The 22,287-nt window shown below is 46.0% G+C and overlaps 1 protein-coding gene across 1 annotated transcript in view; it reads right to left on the reverse strand.

Annotated features, from left to right (window-relative positions):
• Positions 1–4,725: 4,725 nt before the first annotated feature.
• Positions 4,726–22,287, reverse strand: part of mtss1 (MTSS I-BAR domain containing 1) — a 122,239-nt gene continuing 104,677 nt past the window's right edge. Inside the window, exon 13 of the mRNA XM_029776435.1 lies at positions 4,726–8,532. Within this exon, the coding sequence (XP_029632295.1) occupies positions 7,442–8,532 (1,091 nt within the window). The 3' untranslated portion in view covers positions 4,726–7,441. The remainder of the gene's footprint in view (positions 8,533–22,287) is intronic.

Raw genomic sequence — 22,287 nt, forward strand, 5'->3', positions numbered from 1 at the left:
AATGGACTTCTGATTGGAGTTGAGAGGAAGGGAAAGATCTGCAGTAATTTTGCTCAGATTTTACAAATTTACACAAAACCATCATTGAGAAAAAATTGTCAGATTGACCAGTCCAGATTTGTTTGAATCAGACATCAGGGAATGGCTGGTATACATCTTGTCGTTGGTCGACTGGAGTAGGTATAAGTTGTCACTAACCACTGACAGAGGGATTCAAAAATCTTATCCTGTAAAGGATTAAAGACATGCTCCAGTACTTTGTCGACTAAGAAATACTTTTTTTAAACCTCCCGCTTTGGGCTGGATGTGTCAATGTGTACAGTGCCTTCGGAAAGTATTCAGACCCCTTGACTTTTTCCACATTTTGTTATGTTACATCCTTATTCTAAAATTGAAAACAATCAATCTACACACAATACCCCATAATGGCAAGGCAAAAACCGAGAAATATCACATTAACATAAGTTTTCAGATCCATACTTTGTTGAAGCACCTTTGGCAGCGCCTACAGCCTTGAGTCTTCTTGGGTATGACCCTACAAGCTTGGCACACCTGTATTTGGGGAGTTTCTCCCATTCTTCTCTGCAGATCCTCTCAAGCTCTGCCAGGTGGGATGGGGAGCATTGCTGCACAGCTATTTTCAGGTCTCTCCAGAGATGTAAGATCAGGTTCAAGTCCAGGCTCTGGCTGGGCCACTCAAGGACAGTCAGATACTTGTCCTGTAGTCAAACCTGCGTTGTCTTGCCTGTGTGCCGTTGTCCTGTTGGAAGGTGAACCGTCGCCCCAGTCAAAGTTCCTAAGCGCTTTGGAAACGTTTTTTAAAAAGGATCTCTCTGTACTTTCCTCCGTTTATCTTTGCCTCGATCCTGACTGGTCTCCCAGTCCCTGCTGCTGAAAAACATCCCCACGGCATGATAATGCCACCACCATGCTTCACCGTAGGGATGGTGCAAGGTTTCCTCCAGACTTGACGCTTGGCATTCAGGCCAGAGTTAAATCTTGTTTTTTTCAGACCAGAGAATCTTGTTTCTCATGGTCTGAGAGTCTTTAGGTGCCTTTTGGCAAACTCAAAGCAGGCTGTCATGTGCCTTTTACTGAAGAGTGGCTTCCATCTAGCCACTCTAAAATAAGGCCTGTTTGGTGGAGTGCTGCAGAGATGGTTGTCCTTCTGGAAAGTTCTCCCATCGCCACAGAGGAACTCTGGAGCACTTTCAGAGTGACCATCCAGTTCTTGGTCACCTCCCTGACCAGAGCTCTTCTCCCCTGATTGTTCAGTTTGGCTGGGCGGCCAACTCGAAGAAGTTTTGGTGTTTCCAAACTTTTTCCATTTAAGAATGGAGGCCAGTGTGTTCTTGGGGACCTACAATGCTGCATAATTTTTTTGGTACCCTTCCCCAGATCTGTGCCTTGACTTAATCCTGTCTCGGAGCTCTACGGACAATTCCTTGTATCTCATGGCTTGGTTTATTTTTTTTGTACAGTCAACTGTGGGACCTTTTATAGACAGGTGTGTGACTTTCCATGTCCAATAAATTGCATTTACCACAGGTGGACTCCAATCAAGTTGTAGAAACATCAAGGATGATCAATGGAAACAGGATGCACCGGAGCTCAATTTCAAGTCTCATAGCAAAGAATCTGAATACAGTGAGGGAAAAAAGTACTGGATCCCCTGCTGATTTTGTACGTTTGCCCACTGAAAGAAATGATCAGTCTATAATTTTAATGGTAGGTTTATTTGAACAGTGAGAGACAGAATAACAACAAAAAAATCCAGAAAAACACATCAAAAATGTTATAAAATTATTTGCATTTTAATGAGGGAAATAAGTATTTGACCCCTCTGCAAAACATGACTTTGTACTTGGTGGCAAAACCCTTGTTGGCAATCACAGAGGTCAGACGTTTCTTGTAGTTGGCCACCAGGTTTGCACACATCTCAGGAGGGATTTTGTCCCACTCCTCTTTGCAGATATTCTCCAAGTCATTAAGGTTTCAAGGCTGACGCTTGGCAACTCGAACCTTCAGCTCCCTCCACAGATTTTCTATGGGATTAAGGTCTGGAGACTGGCTAGGCTACTCCAGGACCTTAATGTGCTTCTTCTTGAGCCACTCCTTTGTTGCCTTGGCCGTGTGTTTTGGGTCATTGTCATGCTGGAATACCCATCCACGACCCATTTTCAATGCCCTGGCTGAGGGAAGGAGGTTCTCACCCAAGATTTGACGGTACATGGCCCCGTCCATCGTCCCTTTGATGTGGTGAAGTTGTCCTGTCCCCTTAGCAGAAAAACACCCCCAAAGCATGTGTTCTTGGGGTCGTAGGCAGCATTCCTCCTCCTCCAAACACGGCGAGTTGAGTTGATGCCAAAGAGCTCCATTTTGGTCTCATCTGACCACAACACTTTCACCCAGTTGTCCTCTGAATCATTTAGATGTTCGTTGGCAAACTTCAGACGGGCATGTATCTGTGCTTCCTTGTGCAGGGGGACCTTGCGGGCGCTGCAGGATTTCAGTCCTTCACGGCGTAGTGTGTTACCAATTGTTTTCTTGGTGACTATGGTCCCAGCTGCCTTGAGATCATTGACAAAATCCTCCCGTGTAGTCCTGGGCTGATTCCTCACCGTTCTCATGATCATTGCAACTCCACGAGGTGAGATCTTGCATGGAGCCCCAAGCCGAGGGAGATTGACAGTTCTTTTGTGTTTCTTCCATTTGCCAATAATCGCACCAACTGTTGTGACCTCACCAAGCTGCTTGGCGATGGTCTTGTAGCCTATTCCAGCCTTGTGTAGGTCTACAATCTTGTCGCTGACATCCTTGGAGAGCTCTTTGGCCTTGGTGGAGAGTTCGGAATCTGATTGATTGATTGCTTCTGTGGACAGGTGTCTTTTATACAGGTAACAAACTGAGATTAGGAGCACACTCTTAAAGGGAGTGCTCCTAATCTCAGCTCGTTACCTGTATAAAAGACACCTGGGAGCCAGAAATCTTTCTGATTGAGAGGGGGTCAAATACTTATTTCCCTCATTAAAATGCAAATAATTTTATAACATTTTTGACGTGTTTTTCTGGATTTTTTGTTGTTGTTCTGTCTCTCACTGTTCAAATAAACCTACCATTAGAATTATAGACTGATAATTTCTTTGTCAGTGGGCAAACGTACAAAATCAGCAGGGGATCAAATACTTTTTTCCCTCACTGTACATATGTAAATAAGGTATTTCTATTTTCTATTTGTAATACATTTGGTAAAATTCCCAAAAAACGTTTCACTTTCGTATTGTGTGTAGATTGCTGAGGATAACATAACATTTGGAAAAAGTGAAGGGATGTAAATATTTTCCGAAGGCACTGCACATGCATAATCTATGAGCAGATTTACTGTTTAATTAACCTCAATTAGCCACGAAATCCCCAGTTTGAAAGTGACTGGTTTCTTGAAGTTGTGCCGAGCCATTTTCCCTACATTTCCCCCCATGTGGGCCAGCCCCTAACAATTTGAGTTCTAGACAATGCCCCTCGCATTTGAGTGAAAGCTAGCAAGAGGCCTACCAAGCATTATCCAATGTGGTTGCAGGGCGGCCCCAAAGGCTCAGTGGACACAGCAGAGAGACAGAGCAATTTTCGGGGGCCCACTTTTGGCTTGTGAGTGCTACTTTCAGAAGTACTGACTAAACAGTATACAAAAGTACTGGAGAATCTCTTTAAGGTTAGTATTTGGGGGTAGGGTAATCTGATGCTAGATCTTTAGTAGGATGGGTGCAATTTCTACCTTGAGACTTGATTTGTAATGAGTACCGTGCTATTGCACATGCAACGAAGACTCAAACTGTCCAGTTTTATCTCAATCTCTTCATTCAAAGACTCAATCATGGACACTTACTGACAGTTGGGGCTGCTTTGCGCAACGTATTGTCTCTTCCTTCTTTCCCTTTGTGCTGTTGTCTGTGCCCAATAATGTTTGTACCATGTTTCGTGCTGCTACCATGCTGTGTTGTGCTGCTGCCATGTTGTGTTGCTACCATGCTTTTTTTACATCCTAGCCCATCCCCGCATATAGGCCTTTTGGTAGGCCGTCATTGGAAATAAGAATTTCTTCTTAAACGACTTGCCTAGTTAAATAAATAAATAAAATAAATTATGCCAATGGTGGTGTGTGATGCCTTCCAGTGGCCCAGAGTGAGAACACATGTCACATGGTCACGCAGCAGAGCAATAGCTGTGCAATCCTGCCCTATATGAGATCATCCCACTCTTATACCTGCCAGTCACTGTGCAGCGCTGTCTGCTTAGTCATGATGCATCTGCTATTATTTGGCACGTTCCTAAGTTTAGAAGTTGCTGACACCTGACAGATCATACAACACATGGATATGTATTTGAAGTATCAGCTAACCACATGTTACAGCAATTTGTCAGTCAATGAGTCGATGTGGCACGCACCCATTATCTAGTGTGTCAGTGTGTGTACAGATTGAAGGAAGTTAGAGACTGGAAGTCTATGGGTCTCTCTGTACACAGACATAAAAACGGTATCCACGAGTTCATCCGACTCTGGGGACGTAGATAAATGGCCTTATTGCCAAAAACCCAAAGTAGCCCTTCAAACAAATACAGATTAAGAAAGTCCTCACATAGCTTTGTTACTAGACTAGATGTAAACAAAACAGGTTACATCACAAAAATGTGTGTTCGACCTTTGAGACAAAAAACAAGACAAGGAGCAACTTTTTGAACGCATTTATATTTTAAAACCCACATTCCTTTTCATTTAAGGCTTCAGCTTCACTACACAGGTGCATTTGTGACACATAGCAATTGAACGCTTTTACAATGAGAGAAACTATTTACAGAACTGGTTCAACAGGAGGGTCGGTCAGTTGGAGCTCTATGGGGCAGCTTTGGGGTCAAGATTGGCAGGAAAGGGTTAGAGTCCATTTGATATTTTCTAAATGTATTGTCAAAACACAAAGTCTCAGTCTCTCACATACTGCCGGTGAGTGGCATTGGTAACAGACTAGAGAGCCTGGGTCCCAAATGGCACCCTATTCCCTATATACTGGACTACTTTTGACCAGAACCCATGGGCCAAGGTCAAGGTCAATAACTGGAACATGGGGTTTGGCTCTTCAGTTATGCTGATTGGTGGGGTGGGAGTGGGACTGTAGCAGTGTTTGAGATGGGAAAGTGTAGGCTGGCTGGGCCTGAAAAGGATCATTCAAAATAACATTTTTACATTCATACATAATTTCATCTCCTTAGTCTATACAACTGAATTTGGATCATTTATTTCACTCAAACTGAAAAACTTCAGTAAAACACAAATCTTATCGGATAACATACAATTAACCCAACAGAGAGAATGTCCCAGCTCAGCTGCCCCATAATTTGACTATCCACGACCCCTGCTCATTCCGCTAGGGCATTGCCGCTTCATAATTTGGGGTTAAGGAGATATGCGCACTGTAATTACCATTCGCCGCTTAGAGCTTAAACTTAAAGCTGTGGATCAAATGCAGCCCGATATTGCTTAGAGCTGCTTGAGTCAGGAGGTGCGTTGTTGTATAATCCTGTCACAAAGGCCTCTACTACAGAGGCCATTGTAGTTCCTCTGGGAAACGGGCGTTTCTCCCGGCAACATGAAGAGGCCAGAGACAAGATTGGAGGGCGCACAATCGCTAAACCGGCCAATGGGGTCATTCCATGCACCCGGTGACAGGTGTGAGGCAGCGACTGGTGTCAGGTAATTGGGCCTCCTACACAAACCGGGAGGTTAAAAAAAAATTTTTTAAAAAAGGAGGGATGGGGGGGATGTGAGACCGAGGAAAGAATAACCCAGCCGGGTGCTAGTCTCCTTTAATGTTGGGGGAGAGGGATATGCACTTAGCAGAGGAGTTGGTATTGTATTATACCTCCCCCTCACTCAGGATTTTTAAGGGAAGAGTAGCTATGTGTAAAGGCTGGAAGGCCCAAACCCCCACACATTTAAAGTAGTTTGGTTAAGAAGAACACAACGGCAAACAAATTCTAAATGCAATGCCACATCACTTATTTGCGTTTAATCAAATTATTTCACAACCTCCTCCCCCACGCTGTGATTAACAGCTGTTCTAGGAATAGCCCAAAAACACTTTAACCCACAGCACAGAGGACAAAAAACTGTTGTCACTCCACAAACAGCGAGTCTCCTCACATGACTTCTATGGTCTGTAAGTAGTTTCGACAGCTTGCTTGGTCAGCAACATCGATTTTCATATCATTATAAAAATGTATATTTCCTAAAATCTTAATTTGGCCAGTAAGTGTATCATGTATCGGGGGGAGAGGAGTCAGGGGAGTTCATCTAGGCTGGGATTGGTATGTCACAATAGCACCATATGTTCCTCATAAAAGAGACTGATTACCCTAAATTAATGCTATAATTTTTTTTTTAAATTATTAACCAGAACTCCAACCTCAGGTAGACTTGATTTAGGGAGGATATCTATCAGAGATGCTACACTTACGGGGAACCGGGCCATCAGAAACTACACCACATACATCACTAAATCAATGTGCTTTGCAATGTGAAGAATGTCTCAAGATACACTGAGTTTACAAAACAACGATACCTTCCTAATATTGAGTTGCAGTCCTCCTCATCCCACACAATGGTGGCTTTACTTTCCAGCCCAACGATCTTACGGTACACATTAAGTCATGACCCCTGCTATCAAAAGCCCCACAAAGCCCTTTGTTGAACCCGTGACCCCTCTCTGCCCTGCAGTGCAAGCCTCTGATTGGCTTAAACAGTCAACCTCCATCACGAGGGGCCCATTGCCTCCGCCACACAGAAGGTGAAGTGTGTGTGTGTTAAGAGAGAAAAAAAAGTAAACTGAATAAATAGAAAAGCCAGCTCAAAGCATTTCACTGTGGACCTAACAGTACATGAGTGATAGAGCTCACTTGATCACCTTGAACGAGATACAGACGAGAAAGCTATATAGGTCTAGTCCTGTGTCCTTGAATCCAGTTCCACTGCTTTTTTGATTTGTTCCCCTCTAATGAACTGATTTAGACCTGGGACACCACATGGGTGTAATTAATTATCAGGTACAACAGAAAACCAGCAGGTTCCGGACATCGTAGTGTAAGAGTTTGAATACCTCTGATCTATGACCTCAAATGCTTTAATATAGCCAACACGCATCCTCGTATGTATAAACATCTTAATTACAGAGCGATAAAGAGGGCATATTCACCTACGAGTCCATCTGAGGAAGATTATAATAATCATTTTAAAACACAGTGCTGCTGGACATTTGATTAGAGAGAGGGAAGCCTTTTACACCAGACGAAATGTCCAAAAAAGGCAACACCCCCTCCAAAAAGCAAGAAAAGCTAAAAGAAAAACAAGAACCATAAAACAAAACAATGACAACCTACACTGGTAGGGAGGGACTCATTTGAAATGGCTGGGCGGGGGGATGAAGGGGGCAGAGCGGTCGTTGGTCAGGGTCCGACGCAGTTTCACTCCCCGGATCATAGTGACCATGTGACCTTCGGCCCCCGAGGGTTCCTTCGCATCCTGCTCCTGGGCGGCAGGGGGCTGCAGGCAGTGCCCGCTCTCCACCAGCTGGTTGGCAGTGCCAGAAGTATTGTGCTGCTGTTGGAGATGAGACTGCTGCTGAATTGGTTGCTGCTGTTGTTGTATGAGCTGCTGTTGCTGAAGCTGCTTTTGATGTTGGAGCTTCTGTTGCTGCTGCTGCTGGAGCTGCTGTTGGTACAGTTGTTTTTGCTGCTGTAGCTGTTGTTGCTGGAAACGTTGCTGTAATTGAAACGTTTGCTGCTGTTGTTGTGTCTGGGCTGTTGGTTGCACCTGATGTGTCTGGGGCTGCTGTTGATACTGCTGCTGCTGGTTGTACTGCAGGTGCTGCTGCTGGTACTGCTTTTGCTGCTGCTGGTGCAGGGCGTACTGCTGCTGCTTGCTCAGCTGGTACAGCTGCTCCGAGCTACCCATGGGAACTGGCGCCTGGCCCGGGATCAGCGAGTAGTACGGTGATGTGGACGAAGAATGGTGCAAGGGCATGGCGCTCAGGCTCTGGGTCGACATGCACAGGCTGTGCTTGGTGTGGACCAGCCCGTGGTCCACCGTCCAGCTCATGCCCATCCGCTCCTCTGGTGGCCCCATGTTCTCATTGCTTCCGCTGTTCCCCCCTCTGCCGCAGTTGCCTCCCCCTCCTTCTACGCCCAGGGCTTTGAGGGGCACCTGGGGGGTGCAGATGGGGATAGGCACGCCGCCGCTGATGGTGCCGCGGCGGTAGGCAGGCTTGGAGGAGGGCTTGCGGCGGATGGTGGCAGTGTGCGATTGGCACAGGCCCAGCAGCTCGGGCTCGGCCAGCAAGCTGACTGTGGAGGCGGGTCGCTTGCTCTGGAACATCTTGCGGTACTGCAGGCTGAGGTCACTGTTGCGTGGGATGGTGGATGACTTGTCAAAGTCAGGCGGGCCGTGGTGCTCCTCCTCGCCCCGGTGCAGGCAGATGTAGTCGTAGTCTGGTGGGTGGAGAAGGAGGGAGAGAGGGATGAGGGACAGATGGATAAAGGAGGGGTGAGGAGGAGGAACAAGAGTAAGCCTGTGGTTACTTAGAGTGGAGGAACACACAATACAACTGGAAAATAACATGGAAAGAAAGCAGACGCTTTGGACTGCGGTGGAAAATCTGACCTGATGCATTCTGTTATAAACCAAGAAAGTTGTTGCACAAAGCTCTTCTACATTAAAGTACGCGAGACTGCATGGAAGACTAGACATATTCGGTGGAGTCAGACGTGTAAAATGTATTAGAGAACCACAGAAACTCAGAGTCCAGATTTGCCCCAAACATTATAACCGAATTATGTCTGCATCCCAAATTGCACACTATTCTCCATCTAGTGATCACCTTCTGACATAGGGCTCCGAATCACTGGGCAGTTTGTGACAGGAAGTTAAAAAAGGAAGAAAAAAAGTCTTATCTGATGAGGAAGAAATTAGGGGGGGGGGTGTATATATGATAAAGGGTGAGTCAGCACAGAGCGATGACCTGTTACCAGGCGATGATGGTAAACACACTAACACAATTTCAGGGCAGTACCACATACGCAAACATGTGCATATGCCCAATCACTCACATAAGAACTCCGCTCATCCTCTTACGCAAAGGTTTTGTCTCTCTTTCACATGTCACACACCAAATGTTCTACGCTAACGCTCTTCTTTCACTAGCAAAAGGCCATTTGATGTGATGAGAACTCACACAGCACAGATGCCACACTAAATCACTGTGGATGATCTTGTCATTTCACTTGTAAGGAACAGAGAGGGACAAATCTAAACAGTAATGGACAAGAAACCTACCATAAAGAGGCAGCTCTTTCTTTACAGCTGAAAAATAATATAGAATTGCGTTGAACTTATATACAAAAAGAAAAACAACTTATTGTGAGCTCATTTTCTATTATCAAAAGTAACATGATATGTTGAATGGCGGGGATGCTTCAAAGTGACAGTCGAGCACCATGATGCTTTGAGAGGTATCAAACTGGCGTAAAATAATATTCTCGGGTTGCAGGCATTGGCCCTGATAAGCTACGTATGGCTTTACATCTCGGCATGCAGGCGTTTGATACGACAAACATGATACCGCATGAGACAATATTATCACGATACTTCTAGTGCAATCGGAAAGTATTCAGATCCCTTGACTTTTTCCACATTCTGTTATTTGAAAATTGATTAAATAAATCCACACAATACCCCATAATGACAACAAAAATACTATTTTTTTGCAGATGTATTAAAAATAAAAAACAGAAAAAATACCAAGTATTCAGACCCTTTGCTATGAGACTCAAAATTGAGCTCAGGTGCATCCTGCTTCCATTCACCATCCTTGAGATGTTTTCACAAATTGACAGGACATGATTTGGAAAGGCACACACCTGTCTATGTAAGGTCCAACAGTTTACAGTGCATGAGTGCATGTCAGAGAAAAAAACCAAGCCATGAGGTCGAAGGAATTGTCCGTAGAGCTCCGAGACAGGATTGTGTCGAAGCACAGATTTGGGGAAGAGTACTAAAAAATGTCTGCAGCATTGAAGGTCTTCTATACTCCTCAGTAGAAGGCACATGACAGCCCGCTTGGAGTTAGCCAAAAGGCAGTTAAAGACTCAGACCATGAGAAACAAGATACTCCGGTCTGATGAAATGCCAAGCGTCACGTCTGGAGGTAACCTGGCACCATCCATACGGTGAAGCAAGGTGGTGGCAGCATCATGCTGTGGGGACGTTTTTCAGCGGCAGGGACTGGGAGACTAGTCAGGATCGAGGGAAAGATGAACGGAGCAAAGTACAGAGAGATCCTTGATAAAAACCTTCTCCAGCGTGTTCAGGACCTCAGACAGGGGCGAAGGTTCACCTTCCAACAGGACTAAGCACACATCCAAGACAACGCAGGAGTGGCTTCGGGACAAGTCTCTCAATGTCCTTGTGTGGCCCAGCCAGAGCCCGGAATTGAACCCGATCTAACATCTCTGGATTGACCTGAAAATAGCTGTGCAGCGACGCTCTCCATCCAACCTGACAGAGCTTGAGGGGATCTGCAGAGAAGAATGGGAGAAACTCCCCAAATTCAGGTGTGCAAAGCTTGTAGCTTCATACCCATTAAGACTTGAGGCTGTAATCGCTGCCAAAGGTGCTTCAACAAGTACTGAGTAAAAACATTTCTAAAAACCTGTTTTTGTGGGGTAGTGTGTGTAGATCGATGAGCAAAATAAATTATTTAATCTATTTTAGAATAAGGCTGTAACGTAACAAAAAGTTAAGCCAAGGGGTCTGAATACGTTCCGAATGCACTGTAGGTGCCGTTACAATATGTATTACGATTCTCACAATTCTATATCTATTGCGATTCAATACTGCAATGTTATGTTCCAAACATATTGCACACTGTCTGCTGCAGAGAGACGAGAGAGCATGAGACAATTCATTTGATCAATCATGAAAATAAAAGGGGTGAAAACACATTGGCTCACTATTTACAAATAATACTGAGGCCAAGCTACAGGATGAAAAATACCAGAGTTTTGGCGCAGGTCTAGCCGACTAGCGCTAGCTAACGCTACCTAGCAAACAAATATATAATTGAAAGATTAGTGGAATCTGTGTGGGTAGCTGGACAGGTAGGATGACTGACAGTGAGGGTGAACAGGTGGTCACGGGTCAGGTGACAGAGAAATGGATGAGACTGAGGCAGGAATTCCTTTAACCATAAAGTGGTATATTTACTGAGTAGTCTGTGCTGCATAACAAAGGAAACAGAATAACGTGTATCCAATCAAATCCATCATCACAAAGATCTAATCATAACAATCATTCATTGTTAACATCATTTAGGGAATTCAACAATCCAGTTAATTAATAAGTCAATAGGAATCATCGGTGAGTAATTTAGGCTCGTAACTATCTATCATAAATCATGAAAGAATAATACAAACAGTGATCGGTTATTCAATCTATAAACACCATTAGTTGGATAACAGAGCCGATCAGTTCAACAAACAATTACTTTCTTATTTCACCCTTTCAAGTGTCTTCATGTGTACACGGAATTTCATTACATATTAACCATACCAATTACATAATTGGCCTATCATTGACCATTCACATTACACAAAATGTTTGAAGCGTGCGCTCCAAGCCGCGCTCCGCGATAATAACGCCAACAACAACTGATGGCCCACACTCCCGATCGCAACAGATAGTTCAGATGAAAGGTTAACAGAGTCGGTGTACTTACGTGGATTCATGGACGCACAGAACTTCTGGATTTGACAGAGTGAAGGAAGAGAAAGCAGCGCGATCAGGCGATAGTGATTTCCTCCTTTTATGGAGTGGAGATCTGTCGGACATTTCCACCTGACCTAATTAAAGCGCCCCTGGCCCAGCTGAGTAAGTGGCAATGAATTAAAGGATTATTCCACCAACTCCATGGGCTTTTTCTACAGCCACCCCGGAAATTGGTTAATTTCCACACTCCTCAAAAAAGGCTCATTGCTCCCCGTCCTCTGTCATCTCAGGGAGAGGAATTAGTCGGGCAACTGGCCGGATATATGTCCGGTTCTTTACCTGGATCTCCACCGATCTAACACGACCATCGGTCCCAGGCATGATCTTAGTGATACGGCCCACAGGCCAGGAGGCTCGAGGCAGCTGAGGGTCCACCATCATCACGACTTGGCCAGTTTCCAGGCTGGCCATTTCTCTCCGCCATTTCCCTCTGTGCTGTAGACTTGGTAGGTAATTTGGTCCCCCAGTACGACTCGTAAGGCCGTCTTTACAGATTTGATCTCTCGCTCCCATGTTCCTCCAAAATGAGGAGCTCCTGGAGGGTTAAATTTGAATGAGATTTGTTGCTCCATCAGCTGATCCTGGAGGCTGGGTTCCATGGCTTGGAAGGCTTCCTCCAACCTGGCTTCTCCTGCCTTGAAGTTTGTACCTCTGTCAGCCAGGATCTCGTAGGGTTTCCCCCGTCGGGAGATAAACCGCCGTAGGGCCATAAGGAACGCTTCAGTATCCAAACTCTCCAGTAGGTCCAGGTGGACACATCTAGTGGTCAAACACTTGAATAGAATGCCCCAGCGCTTTTCCACTCGACGACCTAACTTGATCGTCAAGGGGCCAAAGCAATCCACTCCTGTTGACCAGAAGGGTAGTTTGAGGAGGCGCAAGCGAGCAGGAGGTAAATCTGCCATTTTGGGCACCGTGGCTCTGGCCCGCCATCTCTGACATTCCACACAGGCGTATTGGTGCTTACGAATGGCTCCTCGTCCTCCAAGTATCCAGTACTTCTGCCTCATCTCCCCATAGACTCTCTCTGGTCCTGGGTGGAGAAGCCTCTCATCATAACTCTTGATGAGGAGCCTGGTACTAGGGTGTCTGGAGTCAAGGATAATTGGGTGGATAGCGTCGGGATCCAAAACTTCTGCTTGGCGCAGCCTCCCTCCGACTCTGATCACTCCAAGGATTCGATCATATTCTGGGGCCAGAGAGAGAAGACGGCTGTCCTTAGCCACCTCCCTACCGGCTTTCAGAGCTTTTAGCTCCTCAGGGAAGCTAACTGCTTGTGCATGCTGGAGGAGTAGTGTCTCTGCCGCGAGGGAGGTGGGTATGGAAGCCACCCCATCTGAGGTCTGGTTTGTGGTGGTGATCAGATCCGGCAGGGTTTGGGATTGTGTCATGTCATGGAGAGCTGTTGTTGGTTCCATAGAGATGCTGTAGCATTGGGTGGACTTCCTTAACTCATGAGCTTCAGTTGGTTGCGGAGGGGCTGCACGCCTGGGGGCTGTCGGCCACTCGTTCTCTGGTTGGGACAAGAATGGTGGCCCCAAACTCCAGCGATGGGGTTGAGCCAGGTCCTTAAGTGTTTTACCACGAGTAACGTCATCAGCAGGATTGTTTACGCTGTCAACATACCTCCAGTCTTGGACTTCTGTTAGGTCTTGGATTTCCGCAATGCGAGTTCCGACGAACACCTTATACCTGCAGGACTCCGACTTGAGCCAGGTCAATACAGTAGTTGAATCACTCCAGTAGATGACCCTTTGGATTGGCAAGGTGAGCTCGGCTCGCAAGGTTGATGCCAACTGGGCTCCGGAAAGGGCAGCACTGAGTTCCAGCCTAGGCATTGACAACTGCTTCTTGGGTGCGACCCTGGACCTGGCCATGACGAAGGATACATGGATGTGGCCTGCCTTATCCTCCACTCTTAGATAGGAAACCGCCCCATAAGCTCGCTCTGAAGCGTCACAGAACACATGCAGTTCCAGGCATGATCCCAGTTGGTCAGCACAGGGTGGTACATAACATCTTGGCATTTGGACTTCAGAGAGCCCCGATAACTCTGTTTCCCAACAGATCCATCGTTCCACTAGGTCAGCCGGGTGGATCGGTTCATCCCAGTCCCTCTTGGTCTGCCACAGGTCCTGGACTAAGACTTTGGCCCGGGTTGTGTATGGCAGAATATACCCAAGGGGATCGTATTGACTGGCCAGGGTCCGATAGATGGTGCGCAGAGTGGGGGTTTCGGTACTCAGGGCGGAGCGGTGCTTGTACCCCAGGGTATCCGGTATGCAGCTCCATCTCAATCCTAGAGTGGGCTCTTGTGGGTGAGCGCCAGACTGCGATAGCCATAGTTCACTGTTACTAGACCTGGCTTGTGGCGGGAGGTGCTGGATAACCTCCGCTCTGTTACTCGCCCACTGTCGGACCTCAAATCCCCCTTTGGACAGGAGATTCCGTACTTTGTCAAGGAGTGCTTTCGCTTCAGCCGTGGATGGGACGCTCTGTAAGCAGTTATCCACATAGAAGGCATTTTCCACTGAATCCCATACTTCTGGGTCACTGTCTGGGTGCTCCCGTGCGTGTCTCTGCAGAGCGTATATGGCACAGCAAGGACTGCAGGTGGTGCCAAATGGGAGTACTTGCCATTCATAGATTGTGGGCTCTGCGTCTCGTTCCATATCTCGCCATATGAACCGGAGCAGTGTAGTGTCGGAAGGCAGCAGACGAATCTGATGAAACATGGCTTTGATGTCTCCACTGATGGCTGTAGAGTGCTGCCGAAACCGGAGAAGGACACCGAGCAAGGAAGGACCTAAAATTGGTCCGGGGAGTAGACAGTCATTCAGGCTTTGACCAGCAGCTTGGAATGAACAGTTGAAGACAAGTCTGTACTTCCCACCGTGTTGCTGGATAACATGATGAGGGAGATACCAGGATTCGCCGAGTGCGTTTCCCTCTTCTTGAGTTGTCACTTTGGTGACATAGCCTGCCTTTACAAGGTTATGAATCTCTCGGTTATGAACTTCAGCAAGCTCAGGATTCTTCACCAGGCGTCGCTCCGTTCCACGCAATAGTGGGAGTACAGCCCGCGTCGTGGTTGCCAGAGGAGGATGGTTGGGCACCCGTAGCAGTGGGGTTGCGTACCTCCGAACGCCATCCATTTCAGTGGTGGTGGTGCGCTTCTCCAGGAGGTCTAATGCATAGGAGTCTTGTTTAGAGCGAGTGACCTCCTGTAGCTTCCGGTTGGAGAAGGTGTCCATCTTCCATAGCATCTCAACATTCCGAAGGAGGTCAGTAGCTGGACAGGGGGATGGAGCTGGATTGCTTCTGGTGAAGAGGACTTGCTGTGACTGTACAGCTTGGGTGGAGAGAAGTAAATGGGCTGGACCTTGCACAGCCCAACCCAAGGATGTATGGACAGCAACGGGCCCGCCTTCTGGTCCAGCTCGTATAGGCTCAGTCGGGGTGACAAGATGTGGGTGGTCTGACCCAATCAGGATAAGTGGAGCTACTCTGGCCAGGCTAGGAAGAGGCAATCCTCGGAGATGAGGATATTGTTTCTGTAGAACACTTACCGGGCAGGAGTGCTCTGCAAGATTCAGGCCATCCGCCGTGAAGGCATTGGTGATAGTATAGGTCACGTCCCTGTTTCCTGAAGGAGAAATGCTGAAGGTCACAGCAGAGCCTTTCATTTGGATAACATCATGTCGCACCGTTCTGAGATTAAGGGTCTCGGGGATCCCCTCCAGGTTAAGCTGTCGGGTGGCCGCCGGGAGAATGATTGTTCGTTCAGACCCATCATCTAGAACGGCGAATGTATCAATGCTTCTCCCTCCACTCCACAGAGTGACCTTGACCACCTTCAACATGACCCTTGGAGACCGGTTCTGCTGGTCGAGGTAGAGCTCCTTTACAGCTCCTACCATGAGCATACTCTGCTCTTTCTGTGCTTGGGGAATTACATCATGCAACACTGTGAGATGGATTTCCGTACAGCGATTGCAGGGTTTCCTCAATGTGCAGGTCTCCGCCTTATGGCTACGGGCACACTTGTAGCATCGCTCGCCTGAAGTGATCCAAGCCTTCAATTGAGGTTGAGTGAGCTTTTTTACCCTGGGGCATGAGCCAAGGAAGTGCCCCTTACTATTGCAATATGGGCAGTAAGGCTGAAATTTGATGTTCTTGCTCTTGAGAGGGGTCTTCTTCCTGGGTTCCTCCCCAGCTTCACTATTTAAATACATAGTAGTGGGAGTTGGCCTTTTCTGTCCCTCCTGGTGTTCAAACTCCTTCCTTCCCCTGTAGACTATGGCTGAGATTGTGGCCTGGTGAGCGATGCTCTTTGCCCTCGCTTTCACCTGCAACCATGTGGCCAGGTCTCTGAGAGCATAGGTGCTTCTCAAGCCCTCTTTCAGGATGCCTTTGTTCAAACAATGTTCAACGAAACTGTCTCTGAGGGACACTGGAAGCTTGCTAAGAAGCCTGTCCACGTGGGAGCCACATTTCAGCTCGTTCCCGTCTTCTCCTTCAACGGATTGGAGCATCGAGGTCAGGGATTGGACAGCCAGGGAGAACTCTTGGAAGGCAGCATGGTCTCCCATTTTAATTGGAGACATGTTCAGGATGGTGTTTAGTTCATTCTGGACTAGCTGGCGTGGCTCACCATATCTCGCTTTCAGGGCCTGGAGAGAGGCAGTGTATGGTATTGCGGAGTGCATAAAGGATTGGGCCAGCTTATATGCACTGGGAAACCGCAAGTGATCCATTAGTACTTGGTACTTGTAGCGTTCTGACAGATGACTGTGAATACCCAGTAGGCTCTCCAATGCCATTTCCAAAAGGACAAATTCACTCTCCTTTCCGCTCTCAAAGTATGGCAGTTTGGGTCTGGGAATTCCATAGGCTGAGGCTACTAGCAGTTTCATAATGTTGGCTCCATCTTCTGGTTGCGTGAAGGATAAACCCGGGACTTCTGATGAGCCCACTGTGGCCTCATTGGGCCTGTCCCCTACTGTCCCAGACCCTCCATGGGTGGCAGCCGGAATTGGGTGAGAGCCCTCCCACTTGCCGTCTGAGGACTGGCCTGGTCCAGGCCCTGGACGAGAGGAATGATTTGCCGTGGTTGGTAATTGGCGGAAAGGCGAAGGAGTGATGCTTTGTCCAGATGGAGGAATGCTAACTTCTGTCACTGGCCTAGAGGGCATTTGTGGAGTGGTCTGTCCCCCGTGCTCCGTGTTGGCTGTTGACCTTGGAGCCTCCGGGGACTGTGTGCCATGCTGTACCAGAGGGGCAGATTGGGAAAGAAAGGCAGACAGATCAGGTCCATCTGGAAGGGTGGTCAGGTCAGCTCCCTGTTCGTTCCTCTCCAGGAAGGATGAGACCATCCGTGCCTCCTCCAATTCCCTTCTTGCTTGACGGTGCCGTCGCTGCTGTGCCAGGTCCTTGGCAATGAATTCCCTTTCCTGTAGAGCTCTACGGGCTTGCACATCCAATAGGTGACATCGTTCGTCAGCCTGTCGTTCCTCCTCAATCTGACGCTCAATTTCCTCCAACGCTAATAGTTTCATCCTCTCTTGTAGGACAGCGGTCTGTGATTCGCTGAGGGCTAGTGAATGGCGGCTGCCATGTCCACATCCAAAGGGGTATCCACTGGTCGAACTCTCACTCCGTCTAGAGTGCCTCGACGATTTCCTTTCAGTTAAGGGGTGAGCGGAGCCTGCCTCAGGAAGCTGGTCGACCTGTGCGGTGAGAGTTACCTCCATAGGTTCTTCCTGTAGAACACTCTCCCATCCCAAAGCAGTTTCTGGTCCTTGGCCCAGAGGGGATGGCTGATGGCTGAAACGTACAGCTGATCCATCACCACTTTGAGCTCTGGTGGGCTTGCCCTTGGATGTGGGAAACTCGACCACATAATCCTTAAGATAACCAGGTGCTTGCCTGGTTCTCCTGGTACTACTGGTGGTTGAGGATGAAGCCTTTGTTACTCTAGGCTTAGCTCCTGGACCTTTTTGTTGTTCCAGGACCTTTCCCTCCGCTGCTCTCTCTTCCTTTATCCCTCCTTCCAGAGGAGACAATTCCTCCTTCTCCCCCTTCATTCCCTTTCCACCTGTCTTTGGTTCCGTCATCATCCGGCTCGAAAGACCATTGAAAGATTAGTGGAATCTGTGTGGGTAGCTGGACAGGTAGGATGACTGACAGTGAGGGTGAACAGGTGGTCACGGGTCAGGTGACAGAGAAATGGATGAGACTGAGGCAGGAATTCCTTTAACCATAAAGTGGTATATTTACTGAGTAGTCTGTGCTGCATAACAAAGGAAACAGAATAACGTGTATCCAATCAAATCCATCATCACAAAGATCTAATCATAACAATCATTCATTGTTAACATCATTTAGGGAATTCAACAATCCAGTTAATTAATAAGTCAATAGGAATCATCGGTGAGTAATTTAGGCTCGTAACTATCTATCATAAATCATGAAAGAATAATACAAACAGTGATCGGTTATTCAATCTATAAACACCATTAGTTGGATAACAGAGCCGATCAGTTCAACAAACAATTACTTTCTTATTTCACCCTTTCAAGTGTCTTCATGTGTACACGGAATTTCATTACATATTAACCATACCAATTACATAATTGGCCTATCATTGACCATTCACATTACACAAAATGTTTGAAGCGTGCGCTCCAAGCCGCGCTCCGCGATAATAACGCCAACAACAACTGATGGCCCACACTCCCGATCGCAACAGATAGTTCAGATGAAAGGTTAACAGAGTCGGTGTACTTACGTGGATTCATGGACGCACAGAACTTCTGGATTTGACAGAGTGAAGGAAGAGAAAGCAGCGCGATCAGGCGATAGTGATTTCCTCCTTTTATGGAGTGGAGATCTGTCGGACATTTCCACCTGACCTAATTAAAGCGCCCCTGGCCCAGCTGAGTAAGTGGCAATGAATTAAAGGATTATTCCACCAACTCCATGGGCTTTTTCTACAATAATATAGTATCATCCAAAAATAATATTGCAATATATAACTATCAATATTTTCTCCCATGACTAGGTAGCACTGCAGACAAAAGCGCATAATACTACCAGAGGCTACTTGCACAGGCTGATGCTGTAATAATGCTGTTGAAACAGGCACATGGATTGGACAAAAGTGAAGACGCGATTCTGTTTTGGTTGTGAAATGACAGACGGATGCATGCGACAGACTGCAAAACGATCACAGACACATGTGCAGACAGACACACAGATAAGGCAGGTAGGCAAACAGACCGAAGAGTACAAATAGAGACAATACTTCAATCATGACATTTACACAGACAGACAAACAATACGACAAGAATGCATTATAAGATACCAGACAGAAACCGACTGAAAACAGAGCTGGCTGAGCCAGAGAGGGACAGACACAGTACCAGTGAAAAGTTTGGACACACCTAATCATTCATGGGTTTTTATTTGTATTATTTTCTACATTGTAGAATAAAGACATCAAAACTATGAAATTACACATATGGAATCATGTAGTAACCCAAAAAGTGTTAAATCAAAATCCAAATCTATTTGAGGAATTCCCTCAACCAGCTTCACGAGGAATGCTTTTCCAGCAGTCTTGAAGAAGTTCCCACATATGCTGAGCACGTGTTGACTGCTTTTCCATCACGCTGCGGTCCATCTCATCCCAAACCATCTCAATTGGGTTGAGATCGGGTGATTGTGTAGGCCAGGTCATCTGATGCAGCACTCCATCACTCTCCTTCTTGGTAAAATTGCACTTACACAGCCTGGAGGTGTGTTTTGGTAACTGTCCTGTAGAAAAACAAATGATAGTGGGACTAAGCACAAACCAGGTAGGATGGCGTATCGCTACAGAATTCTGTGGTGTCCATGCTGGTTAAGTGTGCCTTGAATTCTAAATAAATCACAGACAGTAGCTGTGTTCGAATACCCATACTAACATACTGTATACTACATACGTAATGAGTATATACACTACATACTATTAGTTCATTTTAGTATACTGTGAACGAACGGTGTCCTTTCAGTTGAGCATACTAGCACTATGCCTGTCTATCGGAAGTTGATTATTAGCACAACAAATTACTAGCTAAACATTTTTGTGTCCGTAAATTCAATCTGGAGTGCCAGAGTGCGCTCTGAGCGTTCTTAAATTGAGCGTTGTCAGATTGTCCATTTGTAAATTCTGAACGTTTCCCCTCTCGGAGCTTTCAGAGCGCAAACTGGCCAAGGTGTAGGTTTGATCCGAGCATTCTGACCATCACAACGGACGTTCTGACCATCACAACGTTCGTAAGTTCCTCAGTTATTCTGCGCTCTGGCACACTCAGACGAGAATGCTCTGAAATCGGAGTATATAGCCAGAGCGAATTTATGCCCATTGAGAACGCACAACAACTATACCACTTAGCTATGAATGACGTGAATAATCAAGTCAATAAACGTTGGGTAGTTATATAGCGTATAGTTAATATACTGGCAAGTTCAATGTATTAGTAGCCAACTAACAAGGTAGCTAGCTAACATACCGGTAGTACCTATGTTGTAATGATATTCTACGCGGTTCATAAGGATAGCGTAGCCAACACATTGTCAGCCAACATAACGTTTAGCGTAAATCATTTGAAAAGTCATTACTTTATTACAATGCTCAACATGTTCTTAACATGTGTCATATTTAGTTAAAGCAATTAATTTGTATCCGCTCTTGGACTTCGGCTGCATATTTTCTGCAAATCTGAAAATGTTTTGAAGCCACGCCCATTTCCCGAAGAATTGCATTATGGGCCCTAAAAGTACGGAAATAGAATCCACTGCGTGTATACTTCGTATTTTGGTGAATGTATACGACATCCGGGAACTTTTGGCATATTAACTTTATTCTGTTAGTATGGGTATTCGAACACAGCCAGTGTCACCAGCAAAGCACCCCCACAACATCACACCACCTCCTCCATTCTTCACGGTGGGAATCACACATGCGGAGATCTGTTCACCTACTCTGCGTCTCACAAAGACACAGCGGTTGGAACCAAAAATCTCAAATTTGGTTAATCAGACCAAAGGACAGATTTCCACCGGTCTAATGTCCATTGCTCGTGTTTCTTGGCCCAAGCAAGTCTCTTCTTCATATTGGTGTCCTTTAGTAGTGGTTTCTTTGCAGTAATTTGACCATGAAGGCTTGATTCACGCAGTCCCCTCTGAACAGTTGATGTTGAGATGTGTCTGTTAATTGAACTCTGTGAAGCATTTATTTGGGCTCCAATTTCTGAGGTGCAGTTAACTCTAAACCTCTGCAGCAGAGGTAACTCTGGGTCTTCCTTTCCTGTGGCGGTCCTCATGAGAGCCAGTTTCATCATAACGCTTGATGGTCTTTGCGACTGCGCATGAAGAAAAACTTTCAAAGTTTTTGAAATGTCCCGTATTGACTGACCTCCATGTCTTAAAGTAATGATGGACTGTCGTTTCTCTTTGCTTACTTGAGCTTTTCTTGCCAAATAGGGCTATCTTCTGTATACCACCCCTACCTTGTCACAACACAACTGACTGGCTCAAATGCATTAAGGAAAGAAATTCTACAAATAAGGTACACCTGTTAATTGAAACGCATTCCAGGTGAGTGTGTGCAAAGCGGTCATCAAGACAAAGGGTGGCTACTTTGAAGAATCTCAAATAAAATATATTTAGATTTGTTTAACCTCTATGGGACCGGCGGGACGAATTCGTCCCACCTACGTAACAGCCAGTTGAATCCTGTGGCGCGATTTTTAAAACGTTTGAAATACTATTACTTCAATTTCTCAAACATATGACTATTTTACAGCTATTTAAAGACAAGACTCTCGTTAATCTAACCACACTGTCCGATTTCAAAAAGGCTTTACAACGAAAACAAAACATTAGATTATGTCGGGAGAGTGCCCAGCCAGAAATAATCAGACACCCATTTTTCAAGCTAGCATATAATGTCACAAAAACCCAAACCACAGCTAAATGCAGCACTAACCTTTTATGATCTTCATCAGATGACACACCTAGGACATTATGTTATACAATACATGCATGTCTGTTCAATCAAGTTCATATTTATATCAAAAAACAGCTTTTTACATTAGCATGTGAAGTTCAGAAAAAGCATACCCCCCGCAAACCTCCGGGGAATTTACTAACAATTTGCTAAATTACTCACGATAAACGTTCACAAAAAGCATAACAATTATTTTAAGAATTATAGATACATTACTCCTCTATGCACTCGATATGTCCGATTTTAAAATAGCTTTTCGGATGAAGCACATTTTGCAATATTCTAAGTACATAGCCCAGCCATCACGGGCTAGCTATTTAGACACCCACCCAGTTTAGCCTTCACCAAAATCACATTTCCTATAAGA

The sequence above is a fragment of the Salmo trutta genome, chromosome 14 (genome assembly GCF_901001165.1).
Source record: "Salmo trutta chromosome 14, fSalTru1.1, whole genome shotgun sequence".
Lineage (NCBI taxonomy): Eukaryota > Metazoa > Chordata > Actinopteri > Salmoniformes > Salmonidae > Salmo > Salmo trutta.